Here is a 25929-nt window from a genome sequence, read left to right on the forward strand (position 1 = left end):
TAACTCCATAAAACACTTAGCCTGATTGGAATCTGAGAGAGAAATCGTGGCTTTCAATAAAGCATGAAATTTTTAAATTGAGAACATACTCTTTCTATTAAAAATTAGTTGTATATAAGCAAAAATATTTCCATTAGGGGTCCATGCAATGGGAATAGAGATAAAATAAACCATATGTGGATGCATGCTTCTTAAATTGCTTAATATTGTGCCAGTTGAGACTCAGTGTTGAAAAGAGTGAAATCTGTGCAATTGCATTGTGTGAAACCATGTGATTTTTATTTCCTGCTTCTGTGATTTGATGATGCAGTCTCTCTTACTGATTTTAATGTTTCCTAATTGTTTGAGTTACAAAAAAACAAGTAATGTGAGGGGGCTCTCACAGAAGAGAAACCACGAGTGAGTCAACACTAAGGAAGCAGAGCAGTGTTGGCTTGTGTGTGTTTTCATGTGAATAGAATCCTTTCTTTGTTGAGTTATGCAGTTGCTGTCACCCATATGGAAGACCCATCCTGCTCACCTCCTTATTTCCTTAAATCCCCCTTACTGACAAAGTGCTGTATCTGTCTTCCCAGGTCAGAGTCCCAAGTTTGCTCACATACACATTGTGCTGTCTCTGCCATTCTCAGTTTATTTCCACTTTCCCATATCTCCCTCTTAAACCTGTTTAAAATCTTCAGGCAACTATCCTGCCTTTCAGATTGCATCATGGTATTTCCCAAATCTGTTTATTATTTTCCTTTCTTTTCTCCAAAGAATTAATCAACCTCCTATTTATGTTTGTTCTAGTTTCATTACCTGCCTTCTTTTCTCTGCTCCTTTTCTGTTCTTTGGCTTGTGTTTCTGTATCTAAGCAATCTCATATAGTAAGAGAATTTTCCCAGGGCTATCTGCAAAGGTTCTTTTACCTTTCATAGTTTTTTTTAACTATTAAAACTAATGATAGTAGATGTCTGCAGTAACTATAAACTCCAGTAACAAACCTGAAGGCTTCTAACCACCACTGTGTCCATTCCATGTCATTTCTCTGCACACTAATTTTGGAGCACAATTCTTAATTGCAGGGTATTTATGGAGATGGGAGGCTTTCCAGGGTGCCATAGTTCATTAAATATCTTATTGCCAATGCTTCTTAAGTACTTATTCATTTCTATAGGCTTGAGGATGGCAGAATATCTTGAATGCTATACAAAGGAAAATTTTGGGTTGGGACCTACCTTGTTACGAAATCCATAATATAAACCAATATTGAGTTGAATTCTTTCTTGTTCACAGGTTATAATGGGAATTCTCTTCCCTCCCACCATCCTTTTCCTGGAGTATCGCAGTTATGATGACTATTCCTATCAGACATCAAAAGAAAATGAGGAAGGCAAAGAAAAAGAGGAGGAAAATGCGGTCAGTAATTGAGATTATTAGAAAGTTCTAATATCTCAGGACTGCTCATTTTTCTAACTTTTCTGATTATGCTGTAGCTCAGTCAGGTTAAAATCTCAACTGCCTCTGGGGGATAAAATGAGTCTCCCAATTCTGGGAGGGTATAGACTGGATTCTCAGGTCACAGGGCATCTGTGTAGTTCCACAGATTTGCAGAATTCTATTTATATACTTTTAAAAGGAGGTCTGTTGCTCAGGGGAACCCCTGCATAGTTAATAGTTGGCTGGGCCTGTGGTTGAGGAAAAATACTATTTTTACTGCTGTATATTGATGGAATCTGACAACTTTGGTCTTCCAGGATGCAAATGCAGATACAGGCTCCCGAAAAGGGGATGAAGAGAATGGAAAGAAAAAACAACAGAGCCTTCCAATTGGAACAAAGATCTATGAATTCTATAATGCACCTATTGTCAAATTTTGGTTCTACACAGTAAGTCATGATGATTAAACTGATAGTGATATTTTTTCTCACACCTGTGAAACTGAAAGCATTCCAATGTAAAAGTAATAACCATGTAATAAATAAATATTTTACTTACTTTTGTGGAATCTGATGAGTAAAGCACTCCCTTTATTCAGTGGAAAATGCATAGACAGTGAAACAGAATGGATAACTGAAGCTTACATTGTCCTCCTCTAAAGCTCCTACATGATGTGAAGGAGGCTCTGTGTGGAATACACCAAACTAAGTGCAAGCTCCACAATCCAGTCACTCAACCCAAACTAGGCTGGATTCCCTTGCTTTCTAAAGGACCTGGCTCCTGTTCTTCATTGAAATGTCCTTTAAGACCCAAGAAGTAACCCCATGGTATCATTGCCATTTGCCCTGTTGCTCAGATGGGTGCAGCCTAGATCCCAGTCTGTTAAGACTTCATAGGTACTTTTATTAAAACAATTAGACCAAATCTAAACTAAAGTATTTATTTTTGACAAGCATCTAATTTTCTGTTTATTGCATCAAGAATTATCTGGTGTTAAACTGTTATAATAAAACAGAACATCTATTTACTGCTCATTGTGCCCTGTAAAAGGTATACTGGTTTCTTATGTGTTCAAGACTAGGATGCTTGATAGGTCATAGTAATATGCAGGTTTTCAGTTTTAGCACATTTTATTCACAAAACACTACATTGATCCCTTTTTGCTGCCTGAGTTAATAATTTAAAAGCAAAATTCCTATTTAATTTCAAAGAAAAGTGTTCAACATGGTTTTACAGTGCAAAGAAATTACATTTTAGTAAACTAAAAAAGCCCCAGGCATAAAGGGCCTGGTTTAGAGTACTTTAGAATTGCTGGTTTTCTTCTTTGAACAAATGACATCATTCAGCTGTCTGGATCGTATGTTCCACAGCCTCTGGGATTCCTTTAGGTGCTGAAGGCCTGTGGCTGTGCCAGTGTGGAGGGCTTTGCAGCAGGCCTGCTTCCTGCAGAGAAGAAAATATTTTTTCTTGTGCAAGTAAGGGTCTTCAGCAGCTGAATATTTCACACTTAGCCTCAACACACAGGTTCATATGAATGTCCTAATTAGCACAGTTATTAGGGAACTGAGTAAAGGGGGCTTTGCTTTCATGCATTATCAGGCCCCTCAGCTAAGAGGATTTGCCTGCCTTCTGTCTGATGTTTCTTCTCTGGTGATGCAGCATTCTCTGTTCTCACTGAATTAGGCTTCAGCAAGAAACTTCCTCCTGAGACTGGGAGCTGCTTAAAGTAACCAAAACACCTGCAAACCTACTTTCCATGCAGCTGGATTTAAGTAACAAGTGTAGGAAGAGGGACTGAGAAAGGAAGTTTGTATGCCTCTGGCTTCAGCTGAAGAGTGTATTCTTCCCAAATGGGCTCAATCACATAATTACAGAGTGGAGAAAGCAAGTGGGCTGTATGGCTCTTTATTTGCCCTACCCCTCAAGGCAGGTGCTGCTCACACACAGCTTTACTCCCTATTCTGCCTTACATCTGCCTTGAGATGGTGGGTAAAGATTTCACACTGAAAATTCCATTCTTTAGAAAACTCCATTTTCTCCCTGAAATATCTTTTAGTTTGTTACTGTTTCGCTTCCAAGTTTTTTTTGTTTTTGTTTTTGTTTTTTTTCCCTTTAAAGTCATTGAATCCTTTTTCATTTGTTATCTCTGGATTCCTAAGGCCTCAGAATTTTTTAGTTTGGCTGGTCACCAAAGACTGCTGTGCAGCTTGGAGATACCAGCACCACCAGTTTGACATTTACATGAGTGGTTATAGAAAACTGAGTTTTAGATCTTTTGGCTTACACTAATAATCCAGGACTTTGTCATGGAAATTAGTGGAGACTGGAATTTTTTTGTGTGTGCAAGTCATCTCAAGTAATACTGGCTAATTTGGAAGGATCCTAGGTTACATCATCTAGAGTCCATAAAGGATTTTCCTCTCTTTTGGCAGATATCATACCTTGGTTACTTGATGTTATTTAATTACATCATCTTGGTGCGGATGGAACGGTGGCCATCAGTCCAGGAATGGATTGTCATCTCCTACATTGTCACACTGGCTTTGGAGAAAGTCAGAGAGGTAAAGTCAGCCCATACCAACATCTCATAAGCCTTAGAAAAAGCTTGCTTTAGAGATTATAATGGCATGGACTTGTGCACAGGGTTGAGAGGTCACACAGGGGAGAGAGAAGAGTCTCATATTCTAAATATACTAATAACTAAAAATGTTCTTGCTTGAAGCAAATTTTGCTGACAGTGGAGGCGGCCTCAGACACCTGTTGAATATTACAAGATTGGTCATTTTTCATGGGCATTACTTCAAAAATGTAACTTGGAGTTTTTTTAATTGTTTTTTTTGTTATATGTTCATTTGTTTGTTTTTTATTTCAGATTCTAATGTCAGAGCCTGGCAAGCTGAGCCAAAAAATCAAAGTTTGGCTCCAGGAGTACTGGAATATTACTGACCTGGTGGCTATTTCAGTGTTTATCATAGGAGCAATTCTTCGCCTGCAGAACCAGCCTTACATGGGTTATGGAAGAGTGATTTACTGTGTAGATATCATTTTCTGGTACATTAGAGTACTAGATATCTTTGGTGTGAACAAATATCTGGGACCTTACGTCATGATGATTGGAAAGATGGTTAGTGCCTAAATTGCTATAAATTATGTCTAAGAACTCAGTGGGAAACTAGATTTTATTCTGCTTTAAAAGGAGGTTTTCTATAGAGTAGGACTGAATACAGCCTGTGAAAAGTTGGTGTATGAATTTCATGCACACACACAAGATGTTATAATCATGCAATAACAGATTACAGGTACACCAGCATTATCCAGAAACCCATCAGCTGTGCACAGGAGATGGTACAGCAATGATTATTATATCATCTCTTTGCAGCCACAGAGGAGGTCTGTGCTGAAAGCACAGTATACTACATTTGATGCAAAGGAGAGCTGGGATAGCAACGATTTTAACGTTTTAAGTATTTTGAAATATAATCTGGTATTCCTTAAAGTAACTGTTCTCTCTGCATTTGTATGTATGCTTAATACCTAAGTAGTACTTAAAGCATGATGTCAAGAAGATTCTCTTGCTGTTTTCTTGTTTGCTGTCATGCATGCTGGCAGACAGACCTGCTGCTGCCACTGTGCTCCCTGGTGGTGCTGAGAGCCTTTCTGTGGTCTCTCCATGCAGATGATTGACATGCTGTACTTTGTGGTCATCATGCTTGTGGTTCTGATGAGCTTTGGAGTAGCCCGCCAGGCTATCCTGCATCCAGATGAGGAGCCCTCCTGGAGACTGGCTCGCAACATCTTCTACATGCCCTACTGGATGATCTACGGAGAGGTGTTCGCTGACCAGATAGACCGTAAGAGTAGAATTCATAGTAAGAGTCTGTTTCCTGTTTCTGAGGCAGATGATCAGATCCAAATTAAATACTGCTTTTAATTTGGAAGTAGTGTTTTCGCTTTATGATGATATTGTTGTTGTTTTCTTGTGGCAGACCTGAGACTGAGCAATTTTCTCTTCCCCACCCACATGTCTGCTCTCTTGATTTATATTCAAATTCAGTTAACACAGAAAGGGATGTAGTCTGGATTATTCTCCTGTCCAAGAATATGGCAGTGTGAAGTGTTCTGTTTACTTGCAGGGATCAACAGAGATCATTCTGAAATGTTCTTTTCATTCAAAGGTTTACTAAGAGTCAGTTCCAACAGAAGAAGAAAAGAAATAAATCCCTTGCGCAGGGAGGTTAAAATACACATATCCTTTCATCTCCAACTCAAAAGCAATGAGCTCATACATTTTTACTCCCAGTTATACATCTGTCTGCTTTCAGAAACGTTTCCATTTCATGAATCCCTCATGTTGTTATTTTCTATACCTATGGGAAAACAAAACAAAAAAGCAATCTCCACTTGATTAGCTTTGGATCTGGAAATAGCCTTTCTTGCAGGAATCCTGCACACTTTAAAAAAATACCTGTCAGTATTTTAAAGGAGATGTAAGCTGTCCTGTTACTGCTAATTTTGTGTTAATATTTGAAATTTGTACGACAGTCCAATGTGCAGCTGGCCTCCTCTAGTGTGTATCATGTAGTTTGCACTTTATCTGAAACAATACAAGCTGCTGCTTCAGCTTTGTGTATGTGTTACTTCAGTCACCTGCATATACTGATAGGTAGGGAAGTGGAAGGCTGAGGAACCTGAAGGTCTAAGTTCAAAAACCATTAAGATTCATCATCATGAGAAGCTCTTATTCTAAATGTCATTAAGGTGTACTTTAACTGTTTAGCAAGGAATAAAGTGTCATTAGTCTGTTTCTGATCAGTGCACAATCAGATCAGCTTTGTTTTCCTAATGAATGCTTGTTTCATTAATGCAACTTAGGGTACAGTAAGTTACTCTTGACAAGTGAAAGGTCAAGCCAGTCATCTGCTGTCTGATACTGCAGTCTTGGTGCACATGAGAGATCCTGAGCTTATCCCGGTTCACAAGTGGGACAATTCTCCCATGGAGAGGAAGTGACTGTAATGGGCTATCCCTTATCTCATGTTTAGTTTGAACACAGAATGTTTGCCAGTGTACCCAGTTTGGTTTCCTTATAAATCAAAACTCACACCTTACCAGCCATCTCTTTAGTGTAAGAGGTGTCCCAGGCTTCTCTCATGCTTCCAATCATTTCTCAGTCATATACTCAGCATGCTTTGGATTGGAAATCTTTCTTCAGCAGTGGAAAAGTTTTGAGGGTCAAAAGGTTTGGGCTTTCTGGTTGTACAAGTTCAGCTACTTGGTCCTTCCCAGATCAGAAGTTTTGCTGTGTTAGTAGCCTAAGCATAAACTAACTTGGAAATGCGTGGGTTTATGTTGTTTTAATAATAAAATAATTTGCCTATGTGCGGTGTGGGTTTTTGCTCTCCCCGGCTGCACGCGGCTCTTGGGAGCCCGGCTGTGGCGTAACTTCCACGTGCTGCCGGGGTTTGCTGCCGCGGGTTCCCGGACACGGCTCCGTGTCTCGGGTGCGTGGGCTGGCCAACCGCTGTTACCGTGCGCTAGGGACCCGGCAAAGAGGAAGGAATTTGTCCATTTCCTCCGTGCTTGGCAGGAACGGTTTATTGGTCACGTGGCGCGGTTCGATGGAAAGACGCGACCGCTCCCGGCACTCGCATGGGAGAAAATGGCGCCTGGGTGCCGGCGGGATAGGGTTTTATGGAGGGGCGGGGCGAGAGGATCCACGGCCTGCCGTCCAATAGGGGCGGCTGCCGTGGCGGTGACGCCAGCAACAGTGACCAACCAGAGAACCCCGCAGGGGCGGGCGCCGAGCCAGAGCGGGCTGAGCGGGATCGTGTGGCCAGCACGGGGTTTCCCGGGGCCGGACGGCAGGGTGGTTACAGGAGCGGCACAGGGGTAAGAATCCGGCAGCGGGCAGCATGGGGCCAGAAACCGCGGGCGGGAACAACGCGGGGGAAACGCGGGATTACAGAACTTGACTTATTTTAACATAAATTAAAAACCCTAATCTAAACCCAAACTCCGGGATGCAACACCTATGCAAGGCATTCTTCTACACTGCCTTATGATTGTTCTGTACATTTCTGCTGTGTAGAAGTCTGTGGACTGACTCCCAAAGATCTTTTTGCTTTCAATAAGAAATTTTCACTCTAATCAGTCCGTGGTTCTTTGTAAACACCACAAAAGCAGCCTCAGAAGTCATTGGGGAGTAATGGCTATGGGCAGTCTAATTTGACTCAAGAGCTAATAGCTGGTTTTGACAAGGTCCAGAGGTGTAAACAATTTATGGAAAAAGTGTTTCATCAAATTTTCCCTCTGAAAGAAGGTCGTTTGACATTGTCAGTAGATTCTCCAAGGATACGGAGAATCCTATAAATTCATCTGGATATCACAAGTCACAGAATTTGCTGGGCTTGGAAGGTACCTTTGGAGATCATCCAGTTGAACTTTCCTGCTCAAAACAGGGTAAATTAGATTTATCCTAGATTGCTTAGGGACTGTGCAGTGATGTTCAGAGTATCTTGAAAGATGAAGACTGTGCAGCCTCTCTGGACAACCCAGTTTAAATGGAATTGCCCATCTTTCCACCTTTGCCCGCTGCTGCTTCTCCTTTCACTGAGAAGAGTCTGGCCCTGTGTTCTTTTCTCCCACACATCATCAGGTATTTATAACATTGGTAAGATCTCCTTGACCATCTCTAGACTGAATTATCCCGGCTTTATCAGTCTTGCCTCATTTGTCAGATAGTCCAATCTCCTTCGTAATCTCAGTGGCCCATGACTGGACTATTCTGATGTGTCCATGCCTGATTTCCACGGGGGAGCTGAGAACCACACACACAAATCCAGACATGGTTTCAGCAGAGCTGAGTAGAGGTGAATAATTACCTCTCTTAATTTGCTGGTAACACTTTCCCTAATGCTCCCCAGGAAGATCTTGTGTGGGTCACTTTCTTTACAAGATGAGCAAGAAGTTATCAGCATCTTGTACTCAACAGCATGATATTCTTAAACAATAAAGAAGCCTGGTTGAGTTTCTTTCAATAGTGTGACTTTTCTTACCAGCATTTAGGAATTGGCAAGCAAGTATCCAGACTGGTAGTCAAAATGGGCATTAATGATACTGATGTTATTACAATGTAAGATAGCATGCCTATTAATGGAAATGCAGCTATTCAAAAGAAACAGCTGACAGATTCAAAGCCAGGGTGATAAAAAAAAAAAGGAGAAAATGTTTCCATAATAGCTGAAAGAATGATTTTTGTATGATAATTTTGAGTTGCTTTGTGCTGATGGCCATTTTGTTTAATTGCCAGAGATACCATGTATATATAAATGATCATCTGCCAGAAGCATTTTGTGCTATATTATTATCATTAGTTTGCTGCCATATGTAACATTTGGGGAAAACAGCATGAAAAGGAAATTGCAGAATGCAATGCATTTTTAACAAAGACATTTTTTCTCAGCATATGTCTCTACTGTTCTGACATTTGAGTTGCTTATCTTTTCTTGGCAGCAGAACTGTATTTCCAGTCATCTTTTTTTGGATTCTGTTTATTACTGTGTTGTTTTCTTTTTTCTCTCCCTGCCTCTTTCTATTCCATTCCTTTGGACTGGTGTTCAGTCTATGCCATGGAAATCAATCGTAAGTCTCTGGGGAGAGCTGATTATCTCATTTAGCTGAATATGTTCATTAATGTTTTTCTTGACAAGTTACTCATATTTTAATTACAGCACTCATGCAATATTCAGGTGTAAATGTTGTTTTTCTACTGTAATAGTTTCATTCAAAAATAAGCAGAGGAAAAATATTTTAATACAAAATGCAGATCAGAAGTTTAACTGAATTTAAGTTGTTGCTAAGACTTGTTTCTAGTACACCAACAGTAAAATAATTGGGTTTTTTAAATTATGATGTATAAGTGGCATTATATAACTAATTCCCTTTGATTACCTAGATACAATATTGCTGTGGTTTTGGCAGTATTTTTATTGGTCCATTTGAATAAAATTAGGATTCACTTAACTTTCCTGCTATACTTCTCTTAGGAAAACCAGGAAAAAATTTAGGTCTAATGTTTGAAAAGCAAGTAAAATAAATGTTGTTAATTACAATCCAAACAGCTCTTTGAGACCTCAGTAAATAAGCCTAGTTTGTGTTCAAATATTTTGAAGTATTTTTCAAGTGAGGTTGAAGCATTGTGCTTTTTGCAAAATGTTTAAAAATGCTGGGTTTTCTATTCACATAAAGTAAATATGTTATGAACTCTGTCAGACTTCATATTTGCTTAGATTACAGCTAAGGAACTTGTGGCTGACAAAAACTTTACCGGCTACTAAATAGTTCCAAAAGTTAGCCTTGTATTTGAAATCAGATATATTGGCACTGCACTTAGAGACAGAATAAAATTGCTGCATTTACCCAATTCCAAGACAGCTCTTACCCAAGACAACCTATGTAATCTTAGAATTACTTAATACAATTATTTTATATTGTTTTGATCAATATTCTCAATTTTTGTCCCATTCTCAGTGGTCTTATTTTGCTGTTACTATAAAATTTTCATTTTAGAATTTGATCTTTTTGTTAGCATTAACCTGCTGGTAACATTAACAGCCCCAGACAGGTCAAGTAATAGTCTGGGATCCATCTAGAGAATCCAGTAAGAGGCAAAAAGAAACAGGGCCGGAGACAGAAGGGTCCATCCAGAGGACTAACACTGGTCCAAGGTCCATCCTGGAGGCAGGGGTGAGACATAGCTCAGGCAGGGACAGGTGTGCAGAGGGGGCTTAGGTGTAAACCCCCAGCGAAGCTGGTCAGGACCATTAAAAGGCCTCTTCAATAGTCTGGACCCCCATAAATGTTGAATTTATGCTCAGCAATCTCTTACCACTAAAGCAATGCTTTTATCTCTTTGGCAAGGTATGCTTGCAAGCTAGGTTTAATAATTTGTTTGTAATTCCACTATTAATATGTAAGTGTACACTTTAAGATCTGGTCTTTGTTACTGTGAGAAAAAGAAAATCCATGGGAATGTGAATAGAAAGCCACACTGTACAGTAAGGAGTTGCCTTTTGGCTCACTAATATGGAAGCAGAATTTGAGGTAGAAATACACATACTTGCTCCTGGAAATAAACTGACAAAATTTGGCAATGTTTATGCATGTGTCATCATTAAATAAATGTGAATAGTATTTCTAATTATCAGGCAATTTGTGAAAAATACCTTTCTTGTTTTTCCTTCAGCTCCTTGTGGGGACAATCTTTATGATGATGATGGTAAACGCCTCCCTCCATGCATCCCAGGGGCCTGGCTCACTCCTGCTATTATGGCCTGCTACCTTTTAGTAGCAAATATCCTGTTGGTAAACCTGCTGATTGCTGTCTTCAAGTATGTAAATGATCATGCATCTTTGTCTTATTGTCAAGATAAAGTTTCTGTTTGAGCCCATCAACTGATTCTGCCAGGGTTTGCATTCACTCAGAATCTCATTATTCCATGGATGTGACTGGCAAATACTGGCAGCAGGGTGTACCCTGGAGAAGAGTGAGGAAAGGTGGCTTTGAATTTGCCAGTGATTGCAATGGATCTGAGAGAACCTGGCTACTTCCAGTTACCTTCTAATGGATAGTGACAGGCCTCAAGGTTGCTCTGGAAAGATGAGAAATAGGATCCATGAAACATGGCACACACCTGACAGAAACCCATGTAGCCACTGGCAGTCATAGCTCTGCGGGAGAACAGCAGAACAACACTCTGAACGTCAAAAGCCTGAGGCATTTCCATTACATCATCTGGCTTTTGTCTTGTTTTGTTTTCCATTTAGAAGAAGAAATTAGGGCCTTGCAGAGTCCTTTCATGACCTAAAAAATAGTCTGTATTGCCGTGAACCATCAGGGAGGATGGCTATGTGTTGCCGAGGTCTGTGGCCAATCCAAGCAGCGTGCAGTATGCACATATCTATATTTGGACTTACCTGGAGTAAAACGAAATAAATTTCTGCTGCTTGTTCTTCCTACCTGCAGTTAGGTTGCATGCTTTTCCTCTCATGATGTAGGGATTAAAAAAATAATGACTTGCTGACAATACTTTCTGAACAGAACACCTGAGAAAACCAGGTGATCCATTTTTGTTGCCTTCAAACATGTAGTGTTGGAGGGCTTGTTGGTGTAAGCTTGTGTCACAAATGCAAAAAATAGTACTTGGTGTGCCCAGAAATCTGCAGTTCACAAAGCCTGTCTTTCATTTGATGTATGTAGCTTAAAAGGTCATGAATTTAAAGTACTCAAATGCCAGTCACATAGCTGGGGAGAAGGGGAAGAATCTTACAATGGTAGCTATTATTGGCTGAGGGACCAAGGAATCAGCAGTTTGGAAGTAGGTCATGCTGTTAACTCCTGCCATCCCAGCCTGCTTGCACAGGGTTGAGATCGAGCTGGGGAATTCCTGCTGTAAAGGAGACACAGAATGAAGACAGATTGTTATTTATCATTGATCATAGTCTCATGTAGACTTAACCTAAAGAACGTAAAATCTATGTGTACACAGGAATTATTTGGTTTTGAAGAGATGGTTTAACTGGTTTTATGAATGTAGATATTCTAAAGCACATAAAGTTAGGAAATAAGTGGACAGAAAATACAAAAAGGAAGTTCCAGTACCATCATCATCATAGAAGTGGCATGAGCTGTCTGAAGACACTTTAAAATAGCTTGAAAAGCCTTTTCTAAGACAGAATATCAAGTCTGCTTTCTCTTAGTTGGTATTTCATAACTATGACTATTGTTATCTCTGGATTGACTACTATCACTTCATATCAACTGAATTTCAAAATTAAACATCTTTAAAACACACCTTACTTTGCTGTAAAAATGTTGAAGCTTCCAAGAATAAATTCCTTTACAAGAATATGTACCATGTTTTCGAATCAGAAGTTTGAGGAAGTAAAGTTTGAATTTAGGACATTCTGTGAAAACTTGAAAAGTCTTCTATGTAGGTCAAGCTGATTAGCATATTAAAGACATACTTTGTGAAGCTTCTGAGTTTAGCATACAAAATACTTTTCATGGATTTAATACTTTGTGTAGCATCAAATATTGGTGTGTGTTAAAAGAAATAGTTTATAACCAAGTCCCAAATTACCAATTATGTGATACATAAATTGTGTGAGTTTCTTTTCACTGGCACCTAAGGGATTTGTACAGTAGGAGCAAATGGTCTGAGAGGACTGTTCTGAGTGGTGCCTGAGGGATGCAGAGCACCTGCTGTTTGCTACGTTCAGAAAGAGTAGTGAAATCATGAGTTCAATTTAATCCTTAGTTCAGTAGCACCAACAAAGAGCTGAACCAAGCAAATCATGTGGCTCCATGAGGTTATTTAGCTGCTGCTTTTTTCAACATAGTACTTGCTCAATGAGAAGTAAGATTAGGGACCTCGTAGAAACTGTACCTATGTTTTCTTTCAGCAATACCTTCTTTGAGGTAAAATCAATATCCAACCAAGTCTGGAAGTTCCAGCGGTACCAGCTGATCATGACATTCCATGACAGACCTGTCCTGCCACCACCAATGATTATCTTCAGCCACATCTACATCATCATCAAGCGGATCTGCTGCCGCTGCAAGAAGGGTGATGGAGACCAGGACGAGCGTGACAGGGGACTGAGTATGCAAGAAATCTTCTCTAAATTGAGCTCTGTGCACCACATTAGCAGAAAGCAGCAGCTTCTACAACACTGAACTGTTTTGTTCACCTTGCCCATCAAGTGTATTTGCAGAAGATAGTATGGGCCAGTATTTGTATCAAGTTAAAAGCTCTTGGGCTCTGTGGGTGCCTGAGAATTTGCAACTCTCAGATGCTAATAAAGACCACCTTTAACATGCTTTCTTAAAACAGTGAGATGGTATCTACTCAATTCAGGGGTTTACCAAGGTGAAGCCCATATTTTGGGAGTGGCAAATAGGAATTTCAGAAGGGATACAGTTTCAAATGTCAGCTATCGTGTCAGCTCTGTGATTGTGAGGAATCTGTGACTGCAAGTATCCCCACTATCATTTAGAGACTTATCTGCCATTTCACAGGGAAACTGTGATTATTCTTCTCCTAACATACTATGTAACTGTTAATTAGTATTTCATTTTTTGCTTCATGGAAATAATCAGAGGCTCACAAAATCCCTCTATTTCTACATTTCACAGGAAATGATTTTGCACAATAGGAAAAAGAAAAAGGAAAAAAGGAAATGTGACACTCTTTCCAAATGCAAAGAGACAAATCCAGATAAAGGATGAATTGTTCCCAAAATTCCCCTTGTATTTTTCTTACCTGATTAGAAATTTCTTAACATCTTACCCAAAGAATATCTGTGAACAATCTGTTAAGTTTATCTGTTCCCTATAACTCGAATCCTTTTAAGAATAACACTTGAATGAAGGAACAGTCAACTGGCAGAGATTGCCCAGGTCTTTATCTTGTAAAGTCTGGTCAGTTTGTTTAATGTACAGCAGTTAAACAATGTCAAAGTCATTTAGAACATCGAGCCCCCTGTAGATGGCCATGGAAGCAGATGATGTTCATAATGCATTCCATGGCCTTCACAGCTCTGCCCATCTTTAGCTAAGTGCTCATTGCTTATTTTAAAAAGTCATCTGTTCATTTAGTGCAGGAGTACAATCTGCGGTATGTCCATGTCCAAAATAAACTGCTAATTTGGATTTAAATTGTCTACCAGAATTTCAGAAAAAGGAAACTCCTCTTTTGTTCTTCTCTTTGCACAGAGTTGTTTCTGAATGATGAAGAGCTAAAAAAACTCTATGAGTTTGAAGAGCAGTGTGTAGAAGAATACTTCCAGGAGAAAGAGGATGAGCAGCAGTCATCTAACGATGAACGCATCAGAGTTACCTCTGAAAGGTACCTATTGTAACAAAAAAATCCACTCCATTTGTTGGGAACAGTCTTTTTAATATCTTCTTTATACTCATTGTTGAGTGAAAATACAAAAGATTTTGATCTTGAAGAAAGCCACCACCAACTCAGAAGCTGATCTGAATCCCCAATAACTATCAGAGCAGGTGCATCTCTCAAAAGAGCAAACTTCTTGTTATTCCTTCTGTTATGTCACTAAATCTGCTGGTTTGGGTAGCTTTGTTACAAGAACATCTTTGCTTATGATGAATTTTATACCTCTTATCCATCTGAGGATCACAGTGATGCTTTTTATCCATTTGAGAAAATTGCTGCTTGTTGAGCTTCCAACAGTTCATCCAACCATGAGAAACATGTTGGAGCTTAATGACAAAAGCACTCAGGCTTCTTCCCTTGGACCTGTGGTTTACATTAGGGTCTGGCACTCAAAACTGCTGGATTTTAATCTCTGCCACAGATTCTCTTGCAGGCTTTGAACAAGGCATTTAGCTTTTCAGTATGAACTTCCCCATTTAAAAGATGGAGAATATTCTCATGTTAATCATTATGCTTGCTCTGAGGACTAGGTAATGTTTGCACATTGCTGTGTAAGCACACAGTGCTAAAGGCAGCAGCCTTTTTTACCAGGTCATTTGGCAGCACTGTTCTCAGAGGCACTGTTCTCTATTCTGTCAGTAGATCTGAGTAAGTCAAGAGATGCGGTCTTTTGTCACTTCCTTGAAATTAAGAAAAATTCTCCCTGTAATGAAAATCATACACATTTTAAACACTCGTTCACCTTAATCTATCTCACAGTATATGAGATAGATATATTCTGTTGATTAAGTACTCCACATACTATTTATCTATATGTCTATTTGTATCTTCATTTTAACATTTGTTATGAATTAGCTCTGTGAGCGATATAATTCTTTAATAGGCAAAATTCTATCTCTTGAGAGAGGCCCTGAACCTCTTGCATTATTATATTTGAAATTTGAGAATAGAGAAGTAAAGTAAACCTGCTACATATATTCTATCACACTGGTTATCTGTGGCAATTTGTCAAATTCCTAGGTATTGTGGCAGAGAATAAAGCAGGGTTCATAAGCCTCACTGATTCACTATGGTCCATGGCCACAAAGTAGATTTGCTTATTTCTCATGGCTTCTTGCTCCAGATGCTTTGTCATCTTTTGTGTATGGGAGCAAGAAAACATTAATTTATTTTTCACAGTAGATTTATTAGTATATGATTTCTAAGCCACATTCCAGTTAATTACTTTTATATGCATTTTTCTAGTACCATCACATCCATTATGATACAAATGATAAGAAGAAAATGGGAAAAAGTATTATTTTAATTGAACTAGACAATAGTTCCAATCCCTTCAGCTGATACAAAATAGAAAGGTATTTCAAGAAAAAAAGCAATCCCATCAACACCAGTGTATGTTTTTTCTCTCTCATACAGCTGCAGAACCTGTTTTACAACATGCTTGGATGTTAAGTCACTCTGTGAGCATGTCATTAGAAAGTACTTTTCATGTAACTAATTTGATGCTTCACAGTGAAAGAGAACAACTGAGCACACAGTGGCTGGCACACGCAGAAATGTTAATAGTAGTCTGTCCCTAAGGGCTCTCCTGCCATGAATATAAGGGCAAAGTTCAAATACCTCTCTAATACGGTGTACAGAAAGCAAGATACAAGGTACAGATGACAAGAAAATGCTCATTCTTTTGTTGCTACCCATAGAAAAAAAGAACAAGGCATGATACACGCCACAAAATCTGCCTTAGGAAGAAATCAGGAGCTGGGTGACTGTAATGGGTTATTGTACTATTCTACAGGTTCTGTTCTCTGCTTCCTTTTTTATACTCCACAGAGTTGAAAATATGTCTATGAGGCTAGAAGAAGTGAATGAAAGAGAACATTTTATGAAAGCTTCTCTCCAGACAGTCGACCTGCGGCTGTCTCAGCTGGAGGATCTCTCCGGTCGGATGGTGAATGCTCTGGAGAAGCTGGCGGGCATCGACAAATCTGAGCTGACGTACACGCGCTCACGGGCTTCGTCAGAGTGTGATGCTGCCTATCTCCTGAGGCAGAGCAGTGTCAACAGCTCTGATGGCTACAGCATGTACAAATACCACATCGGTGCTGACGAGCTGACCTATGATGACAGCACCACGCCTATGTCACCAGCCATGCATAAAAAAGCCCACTCCATTGGTACCAAAGAAGATGGAGCAGACCCAAGGATGTTGGCTCCAGAACAGCAAACTGGACTCCACACCTCGAGTTCTAGTGCAGTCGCTACAGCAGATCACAGTAAATCTATATTAGAAATTGCACAGAATGTTTCCAGACCCCATTCTGGTTCAGGCGGTTTGGGGAGTGAAAAGCAGGGGGTTTTCAGTAGCGATGGAATGATTCCTCAAAGTGTAAACCAGATGAATGCTGTTACGAACAGTCAGTCAGTAGCAGGACCAGATTTTCAGAACACTCAGTTAAAAGTAGAACGTACCAAGTTAGAAGCAACCATCTCTTATCCCTTGGACAAATCCAAAGCAATGCGCTATTTTCCTCCTGAAACTTTCAGTGCTTGTCAAACCACTATGATGAAGTCAAGGAGCTTTATTTTTGCACAAGGTGGAAAGCTGGTTGGAGGAGTTAACAACTGGACCTCGGAGTACAGTACGATTATGGATCAGGTGTGCCCTTCTACAATTGAACAGTGGGCCACGGAGTGGAAATACGAAGTTGAGCAGCAGCTTTCTCAAGAGCGTCCTCCAGAATACCCCGGGTTGATCTCTGAAGCAGAAAGGCAAGCAGAGGAGAAGCAGATGGACACAGATGATGACAGTAATGTTGGTGAAGCAGGTATGAGTGCCTCTTACACCTCTATGCCTGCCCCTGTCAAGGCTGAGAAGGAGAATTTCCTGTCAGCAAAGCCAGAAAGGACTCCTGGGTTCCCATCAGTACGCTCCAAGAGTTTGCACAGCCATTCCCGGAAAGCCAAGTCTGTGAAGGACAAATTAAATAGACCAGGACATGCCAGCAGTGTAACTAATTTGGTGGTAGCATTTGGCAGTGCAACAGAAGAACAGAAAACCAGGCAAGAAAATGCATCCACAGAAACTGAATGTTAAAGTGGCTTATGGCCCCTGTTTTACCAACAGCTGAGAAAGCAGAGTGACTAATTGAACACATTAGGCATTTGAAAATTAATGTCTAAAGAAGAATTATGAATATATGTATTTCTCTTCTTTTAAACTTAATAGATACATGTTCTGTTCTTAAATAAATGCTTGCTGGGTTGGGTGAAAGGGAGATGTTCTCTCAGGGGCAGATAAAAAGTAGGTACAGTCCACAGATGCCGACTATATAGCTGTTCCTTCGTTCCATTTCAGCCTCCCTCATAAGCTCATTTACTGACAAGCTCATTATAAAAGCTCTTAGAGGAAGACCAATATTATAATATAATAATTTTATCAGAAGATTTCTCAAACTGAACAAATTTTTAACCAGCCTTAGTTTTATCCTTACTTATGCAGCTGGTTTCTTTGTAGCCATGGTGTTTTTCAGATCAAAACAAAATTGTTGGAGGCAAGGAAAAATTATGCAGTCTCCTCTTTCACTTCTGATTTCATGCATGCTGCTTAGCTTCTCTTTCAGAATGGCATGACATGGCAGTTTTCATCCACTAAAATAGGTCAGAGTGGCAAAATACAGTTGTGTTTGGAGAAATCTGACCTGGAAAGCCACGTGTAGACATATTCTTAATCTGTCCTTGAACTTTAGTGGCATAATCTTGCTTTCAGGATCACATCTGTCCCCAACCCAAAGCATGCTGACAGCCTTAAACTGTTGAAAAACAGTGATCATTGTTTCAAAATGTTTAGGGAGATTCAAAGAATATCAAGTACATGGATATTTTAATAATAGAAATCCAAGATCTGCATTAGTGTTTTGTATAAATGAGGTTTACAACAGAAGTCCATGTAGACTTAGAATAAGATTCTGACTTTTCTTAGATGCCTGCAAGGGAAAACAAATCAAAACAGAACAGGAAAGGTGTTCTGATCAGATGAGATCAAAATACAGCTGATCTTTGCTTGAAACAAATCTACTATGACAAATTCATCTTCCATTTTGCAATTTCATTATGACACAGGAGGAACAAGGAACAGTTTCTAGGAGTCCATCTAAACAAAATATAGATTTTCCAGATGAGAATAGAAATTCTGGACATTTTCTTGAGTAAATTTCAAAAACAAACGTCAAAGGAGAAAAAAGTCTCTACAGCAAAAGTGTTTTGAGGACTAGGAGTGGAAATCGATATCCGTAGTTAGATGTATCCAGAGCACTTGTCTCTGCAGTGGCATTCTAAGTACTAGGTTTTGATAATTTTCTTCATAATAGCAGGGTGTTATTTGGGTTATTCTTCCCTGTTAAGTTTTAGGAACTTTGATTTCCCAAATATTCAGCACCTGTCTTCACAGGGGATGATTACCACTGAGCAGACAATTTTGAAAATGAGTTAGAGAACACTGGTCAAAGGTTTATGCTTGACTCATTATCCATCAGAACTCATTCATATGCTATTTTGAAAAGACACAATTTCTTTTTTCACTCACCATCAGCCCCACAGTGCAGGTCTCAATGTCCTCCTTGACAATGATGCTTACAGCATTTTGAAATGCAGAGATTGATGGAAGACTCTATAAATGCATTAATGGTATCTTTGTATTGTTTGCATTGTATTTTCATACTCCATCCATTCTTATACCCTGAAGTACTGTTACCAAACTAAATGATCATGGAAAGTGCACAGACGTTTCACAAAGTTCAGTCATCATTTCTTTTGGAGTTTTGCTGTCTTGGTTCTTACCAGCAGGTTTACTGGTTTCACTGCTGTTGGAACAGTGTTGACATTTTGCTTTTTATGTGGGCTTCTCTTTTCTTCAACTTAGGGAACTTGACATTTTGTAAAAACAGAATGACATTTGAAATTGTTTCACTTCCATGTTTACTTCTGTGTTACCATTCTGTGCAACTACATAGCCATTGTGTATATGTGGTTAAAATAGCCTCCAGTTTGCCAATGCCTTTTCATTGTTTGCCTGCACATTCACCAGAAATGGATTCATTAACAAACACAAAGGGATGCAGCTTTTCAGCACTGTGCTAAACAAGCAGTATGCGTTGTGGAATGGAATACAGTGTGTTGCATACCTCTTGTTACATTGTCTTTATAAAATGTGTGTTAATCATGCTTTTGACCACTTAATTTTTTTAGCACGTACATTGAAAATTTATCTGATAGCATGTAGATTTCAAACAAAAATATTTTACCTTTGTATTTATATACTTTCTTTGTGTAAAAATATTTATAAAGAAACACATGAAAAATATGGTAAATTAATTCAATATACCAGTTTTTTCTCTATAATGTCCAAACACTTCACTAATCTATTTCTTCTTATGCAGTGCATGGGCCAAACATCTTCTAAGTAATTTTTTTTTCTAAACCCTTGCCAGTAATTTTGCATAAAATTTTCTATAGAGGGATGATTTTAAGAGGTTTGGATATTTTCTGTGCTCTCACACAGCATAAACTGAATGACAACCTCTCTGCCATTACATACGAAGTAACAACACTGGTTTTGGCAGAGTCATTTTAGACAAACAGCCATTTTAATAAGATTTAAATATGGTTTTGTATGTGCATAGAAGACTAATAATAGATTTGGAGCTCACTAAGCAGAATAATGACCAATACATTTGCATGTCTGCCTCCATGCTTTCTTGAATACTGGCTGAAAGGATGCAGGCAGAGAATTTGCATTTCTGAAGAGGCATGTTTAACACTGCTTTTCAGGAAGATGTGTCCCCTTTCACTGCTAACCATGGTATTGTGAAGTGGTGACTTCACAACAATGTCACTGTGAATTCCATTGCCGTGATTTATTATGTGCCTGACCCATACTGAAGCAGGTCAAGCTGAAGGGGTGTGTACTCTAGGACTATGTCTATGCAGAGACATTACTCTGAGGTAATTCAAATCTGTTCACCTTACAGTATCTTGCAATACAAACATTTCCCTCTCCCTCAAAGCAAATGTTTTCAACACAGTGACTAACTGTCATATTCACAAAGGCAGGTTCATGACCTGATTCCATGAATTCCTACCACCTGATCCCATGAATTACCCCTTTTCACATTGCATCATTCAGGGACTAGCTTAACTTTGCCCTCACAAGCCTCTCCTGTTGCAGAGTCACTCTATCCATTTTAGAAGCTGGAGATCGATACCTGAAAATCAAGAAAGCCCATTTTCCATATTATTTACTAATTCATTAAAGCAGCCATTGAAACCTTCCAACTATGGTTCCTCCATGCTGCTTATTTGAATGCTTTCCAAGGTTCTGTGCTTGACATCTTCGGCAAAATATTTATCTGTTCTTCTAAATTAAAAAAAAAAAAAAAAAAGAACACATCTGCAAGGCCTTGTCAGGAAACAGGAACATGAGGAAGGTGCATGACCAAGGATGTTAACAGGATCACTTCATTAGCTCTGCAAGATGAATAACAGGACTGTGCCCTGTTACAGGTGTTCTGGGCTGACACAAAGCCAGTGTGCTAATGGGGCCCTTCATGTGGAGCAGGTGAGTTTTCCAAATGACAGCAGTCCTTGGGCACGGTGCTGGGGTCCCACAGATGCTTCTGCAGCACTGTCTTGTCCAGCAGGTCACTTCTGCCTGAAATAGTGTTGCACTCAAAAGCTGTTGGGAGCCTTGGATGTAAAGTTGAGAATTTATTGTTAGTGTAACAAACTTTAATAGTCTAATACATTAATTGTTATTAGTTTGGATCCATCTAGAGAAAAGACAAGAAGAGAGAACAGAAAAGAATACTACTGCGCTACTAATGGAAAACCAGAAAAAGCTATCCAATGCACACTTCCTACTATCTACCCCTTATTTTGATGCTTATTGACACCTGCTCTGATCCTCTGGGTGTAATGGTCAGTGGCTACAGTGAGGATAGTGAGGACATACTGCCAGCTGTCAGCATCCCAGGTCCTTTGTAGGGTGAGCATGATGTTCATGTTGTTTCTTTGTCCCTATTTTTTTGCTACTTTAGGGGCATTTTTATGAGAGCCACAAAGTTATATCTTGTTTTTCATCACTGGCCTTTAAATCCTACAAATAAACCTGAATTTCCTTGTCATTAGAAAAATTGCTTTCACAGCTAAACAAACAAGGGACAGCTCAAGGCAGGCTAAGGCAAGTTCAGACAAAGCAGATCTGACAAGCCTCAGTCCTGAGGCCTTACAAAGTCAGCAAAAAGCCTGTGGCCTGTTACTAGCAGTGACAATTAGCCTCTGTTTGCTGGGTTATGAGGCTACATTAGCCCTAGGGATATTTTCTTCTCACTGCAGCCATTGCAGATAAATATTCTACCACATGCAGCAGTCACCTAAGCTGAAAATTCAGCCTAATTGTGGCTTTTGATCCCCTGTTGTGATCTAGGATCGGACAGGAAAGCAAAAGTGATGTAAGGACCTGGTTGATGTGGCTATTTAAAGACCATTTCAAATTGTGCCAGGCACAGGAGTTTGGGGCAGGCATAAAACAGTACCCAGCAGTACTTTGCATTGTAGGCTGACAAACCACAACCTTTGGGAGAAGTGAGACAAAGACTACAGATTTTCTTAAAACTGCAATTTTACTTTGCTTTTTCCAACTTTTAGCCTTATCTGCAGAGTTTGATATGGCAAAGTGGTGCTTTATGGTTGATGCCCTCTATCTTTACAATGGATGTAAGGTATGTCTTTATAACAGGCTTTAAATTATTTGCAGATGTTCAGCTGAAATATTTAAGTTCTGGTATCCACTTAGTGCTTGGTGTTGGAGTAATGAAAAAGAGGGTGCATAATTTCATGTGCCTACTCCTCTTTTGTCTCTGCAACACAAAACCCCCAATAAAACCACAGTGCTTCATCCTGCATGACTCTGGATGCAAGCATTTCCCTTTACTTACCCTAACTGGACTGCAGTGCTCAACAAGCTATCACCTGAGCTAACCAACAGCCTTCAAAAAGGGCCTTGGAAAAAGATTAGATTCTAGTTTAGAAGCACCAGTAATCTAATAGGCACTGTCACAATACCTGTGTGAAATAGTCCAAGCCAAGGTAGAACACTGTGCCATGAACAGCACCCCACAACTCTAGACAAGTAATACCTACACAGTGGTTAACAAGGAAAGTACCTCTACCTGGCAAAGCAAAGTTCCATACCATTAAACCACCACAAAAAGAAGACAGCCTCCACTTTACAGATGTGCCTTGCAAAGGGAGCTTCTTTCCTGAGATACCTCAGGAAACTAAAATTTCTGCACAGTTTTTATGTCTTTTGTATATATTTAGCCAAGATTGTCAATTTTGCTGTTTTATGTAAGTAAACACATTTTAAATATTCTTCTCCTAGATCTTCATCAAGGACATTCAGGAATGACTAGGTTTTTTTACCAACTGCTTAATAAATTTAAGGCATGTTTTTATTCTGTAAGAGGTAATACAGATCTATAGGGCTGGCTCCCTCACAAGTCCCCAGAGTCCCACACTTCTGAGTGCAGGCCAAGGCAACTTGGGTGCAAAAACTATTGAGTGCAAAGTAGAGAGGTGTCCAGGTAAAGTAATAAACTGTACCACTTTCAGGGAAAAATAGGAACTGACTTCCATCAGTGAATCCCTGATTTTGCAGGCTTGCTGCACACTTGCTATAACTCTGTGCACATAGCTCAGCTGTGAAATCAGACAACACTTGTGTCTTTTTGTCTTGGAGATCAAACCAGTAATTGAACCAGTCTTCAGAGAGCTATGAAAACATGGAAGTTGCCATAGAAATACAGGCCTGGAAGAGATCATCTGCACTAGGCAAGTTCAGCTATGTCAATAGCATCAGTGGCAGATGGTGGTCTAACCTGTTCTTGAACATGCCTAATGAAAGCCATTCTCTAATCTGCTGAGAGATCAAAAGGGACCATTGTGGAAATCTGTTCTGACTTAACCCCAGCCCTCATGCATTGCATAAGCCAAAGCACCTCCCCAGCCACGGAGCTGCCTGGGGAGGTTGTAGCAGGACTTTTAGGAAGGTGCCTCATCTGAGTGTGCACTGAACACAGCAGGTTATGCACCCCAGCCATCACTAACAGGTCATTATCTGCACTGTCACAAACAGTGGCAGTGTATGTAAAAAGAGCCCTGGGAGACAACCACACAGTGTTGGGGGTGATACCACTGGCAGAGCAGGCCAGGCTGCTTCTCAGAGAGAGTGGCCAAGTGGAAGGGTCCTGGTCAGGCTAGCACACAAGAGATACCACTGAATAACAAGGTAGAGGCAAGGAAAATAACTGTGCTGAGTAAAAAAATTTATTTTTTAAATAATGAGAATAACACCAGGCATCTGCACTCTTTTCAGTTCTGCTGGCTTTGTTGCATAGCTGTCTTCCCACCATTATTTCAAGACCGTTGTCATAGAACAAAGGCATTCTCAAAAATCTCTGGCTTAGCAGAATGTTTGAAAAAAAGTGAGCGAGTGAGGCAGAGCTGGGATGGCCAGAGATGGGCAGGCAGTTGAGTTCATTGCCAAAAAGGAGCCAGAGGATTTCCCTGCCTGTCCTGCCTGCCCTTTTGCCTTGTCTGCCCTGCCCTGCCTGCCTACCCTGTTCTACCTGCCTGTCCTGCTCTGCCTGTCTGCATCTCATGGCAAGTTGTGACAATTAACTTGCTTCTCCAAAGTACTCAATTCTGCCAAATCAGCCTTCTTCTCCTACTGGCATACAACTCTTTCAGTGGAAACTTGTAACCAGTTCTAGTAACAATCCTCATAAATCTTGTGAGAGCTTAGTTTTGATTTTGTTTGCTCCTTTTCAGAACAGCACTGCAATTTCAATGTGTCAGTGCAGTCCTTAATGGAAATTTTTGCTATCCTTGATCATCCTCTCATGAGTAAGATTGCTTTTGCAGCTACTCCTAAAAAGTGTCTGTGCTGATGCAGAAACACTCTTGTAATTCTGATATGGTGTAACTAATCATAATTTTTATTATCACTGGCAAATTTATTATGTGCAATTTCAAGTCTGGGCAATTTCTGCCTTCCTCACCCCCTCATTTTCTCTTCCCCCCTTTATGAGTTAAATTCCCTTCCACCAGTGTTCTGAATATGAATAAAAACTTTAAAGGAGGATAAAGATAAGGGCTAGTCCCGCAGTATTTCTCACTTATCAAACATCCAAAGGATTTATGTTATAAAAGGGGATGAGAGGAGCTGTGGTTTGCTCTCACAGAACTCAGCTTTACACCATCAGCAGCATCTGAAGCACGGTGCACTCTCTAAAATAGACTGGGGCATGAGATCATGCCAGGCTGAATCCCACTTAGACAATGATGTGTACAGCATAAAGTAAAAGTGGTATATGTGAAAATAGAGGATAAAGTGAAGGGCATTGTCTGCTGACAGCAATAAGAAGGGACCTTTGTGCAAGGAGGTGCACTTGTTTTGAAAAGTACATTGGGATTGGTTTTATCTTCTCTATCTACAAGTCCAAGAGCAGGGTGCTCCCTCCTGGGCTGTTGAACAGCATTAAATGTATGCACATGAGCTTTCCTCAGTCTAGGCAGGTACCAGTGAATTGTTTCCCTCCTCACTGTTCAATCAAGCCTTTCTGGTGCAATCAGTGGGGCATCTCCTCTAAATTGTGGAAACCAGATTGTGCCCTGAAGTACGGTCTTTAATTGAACAGACACCCTCAGACTTCACAAAAAAATCCCAGGTTCTATAATGCAATATAATACACTTTCTATTAATGAGGGAAGATCTTGACCTTGCAGCTGATGTTGAGTACTGTATGTATCATTTTGTGTCTAAAAATGTGTCCATTTTTCTGGAGTCTTCACCACTATGCTGTAGCAGGCCTTTACAAATGTTACATTGTATGTGAGCTGTTCCATTTTCATGACAGTATGCTAACCAAAATTAGGCTTTTTAATACGGTGAGGCTGCAGAACACCAGCAGTTTGTCAGGTCCTGGCCTTCAACTTTCACCCCTAAACGATGGTCCTTGCTGTGAACTCTGCTTGGCTCACAGCTGGAACCAAGACTGTGGTGCACCAGCAGCCAGGGGCCAGCCCTTCTTACCCTACTGAACATTTCAGACCTGGCTCCAAAATCTGGAGAGACCTGCTGGTTTGAGCCAGTTCCCTTATGACTGGATCACCAGCAGGAGAACCCAGACTCTACCCCTTCCTTAGATCTCACAGCTGGCAGACCATGTATTCCCAATCTAGGGTTCTCCATTAAACCACATTTCCACCCAAACTGTTGCATCATGTAGGAGGTATTTCCACTGTGGAGGCCAAGTTTAGACCAATCATAATAATCACCTGCAGTATGGACCTTTATGGGTGCCATAGGCCACTAAGCAAACATGAGCAGTTACTCAGTTACCTGCTTAAAAGAGATAGCAGGGATGGATTTTGGCAGTTTAGGTGTTATTTCCGTGTCCTGGAGAAGTTCAGGCGAGCAACACGTGAGTGCCTG

General features: G+C 40.0%; 2 protein-coding genes across 2 annotated transcripts in view; both read left to right on the top strand.

The window, feature by feature from the left end:
- TRPM1 (transient receptor potential cation channel subfamily M member 1) overlaps positions 1-19598 on the top strand; it is a gene marked incomplete at its 5' end in the record, with an annotated part of 46485 nt that extends 26887 nt beyond the window's left edge. The window contains 9 exons of the mRNA XM_053987885.1: positions 1276-1398; positions 1737-1868; positions 3852-3980; positions 4292-4543; positions 5096-5270; positions 10664-10808; positions 12883-13082; positions 14195-14327; positions 16209-19598. Coding sequence (XP_053843860.1) covers positions 1276-1398; positions 1737-1868; positions 3852-3980; positions 4292-4543; positions 5096-5270; positions 10664-10808; positions 12883-13082; positions 14195-14327; positions 16209-17472 — 2553 coding nt within the window. The remainder of the gene's footprint in view (positions 1-1275; positions 1399-1736; positions 1869-3851; positions 3981-4291; positions 4544-5095; positions 5271-10663; positions 10809-12882; positions 13083-14194; positions 14328-16208) is intronic.
- Positions 19599-22084: 2486 nt separating this feature from the next.
- MTMR10 (myotubularin related protein 10) overlaps positions 22085-25929 on the top strand; it is a 40830-nt gene continuing 36985 nt past the window's right edge. The window contains exon 1 of the mRNA XM_053987884.1: positions 22085-22153. Coding sequence (XP_053843859.1) covers positions 22100-22153 — 54 coding nt within the window. The 5' untranslated portion in view covers positions 22085-22099. The remainder of the gene's footprint in view (positions 22154-25929) is intronic.

Source organism: Vidua macroura, chromosome 12 (assembly GCF_024509145.1).
Source record: "Vidua macroura isolate BioBank_ID:100142 chromosome 12, ASM2450914v1, whole genome shotgun sequence".
Lineage (NCBI taxonomy): Eukaryota > Metazoa > Chordata > Aves > Passeriformes > Viduidae > Vidua > Vidua macroura.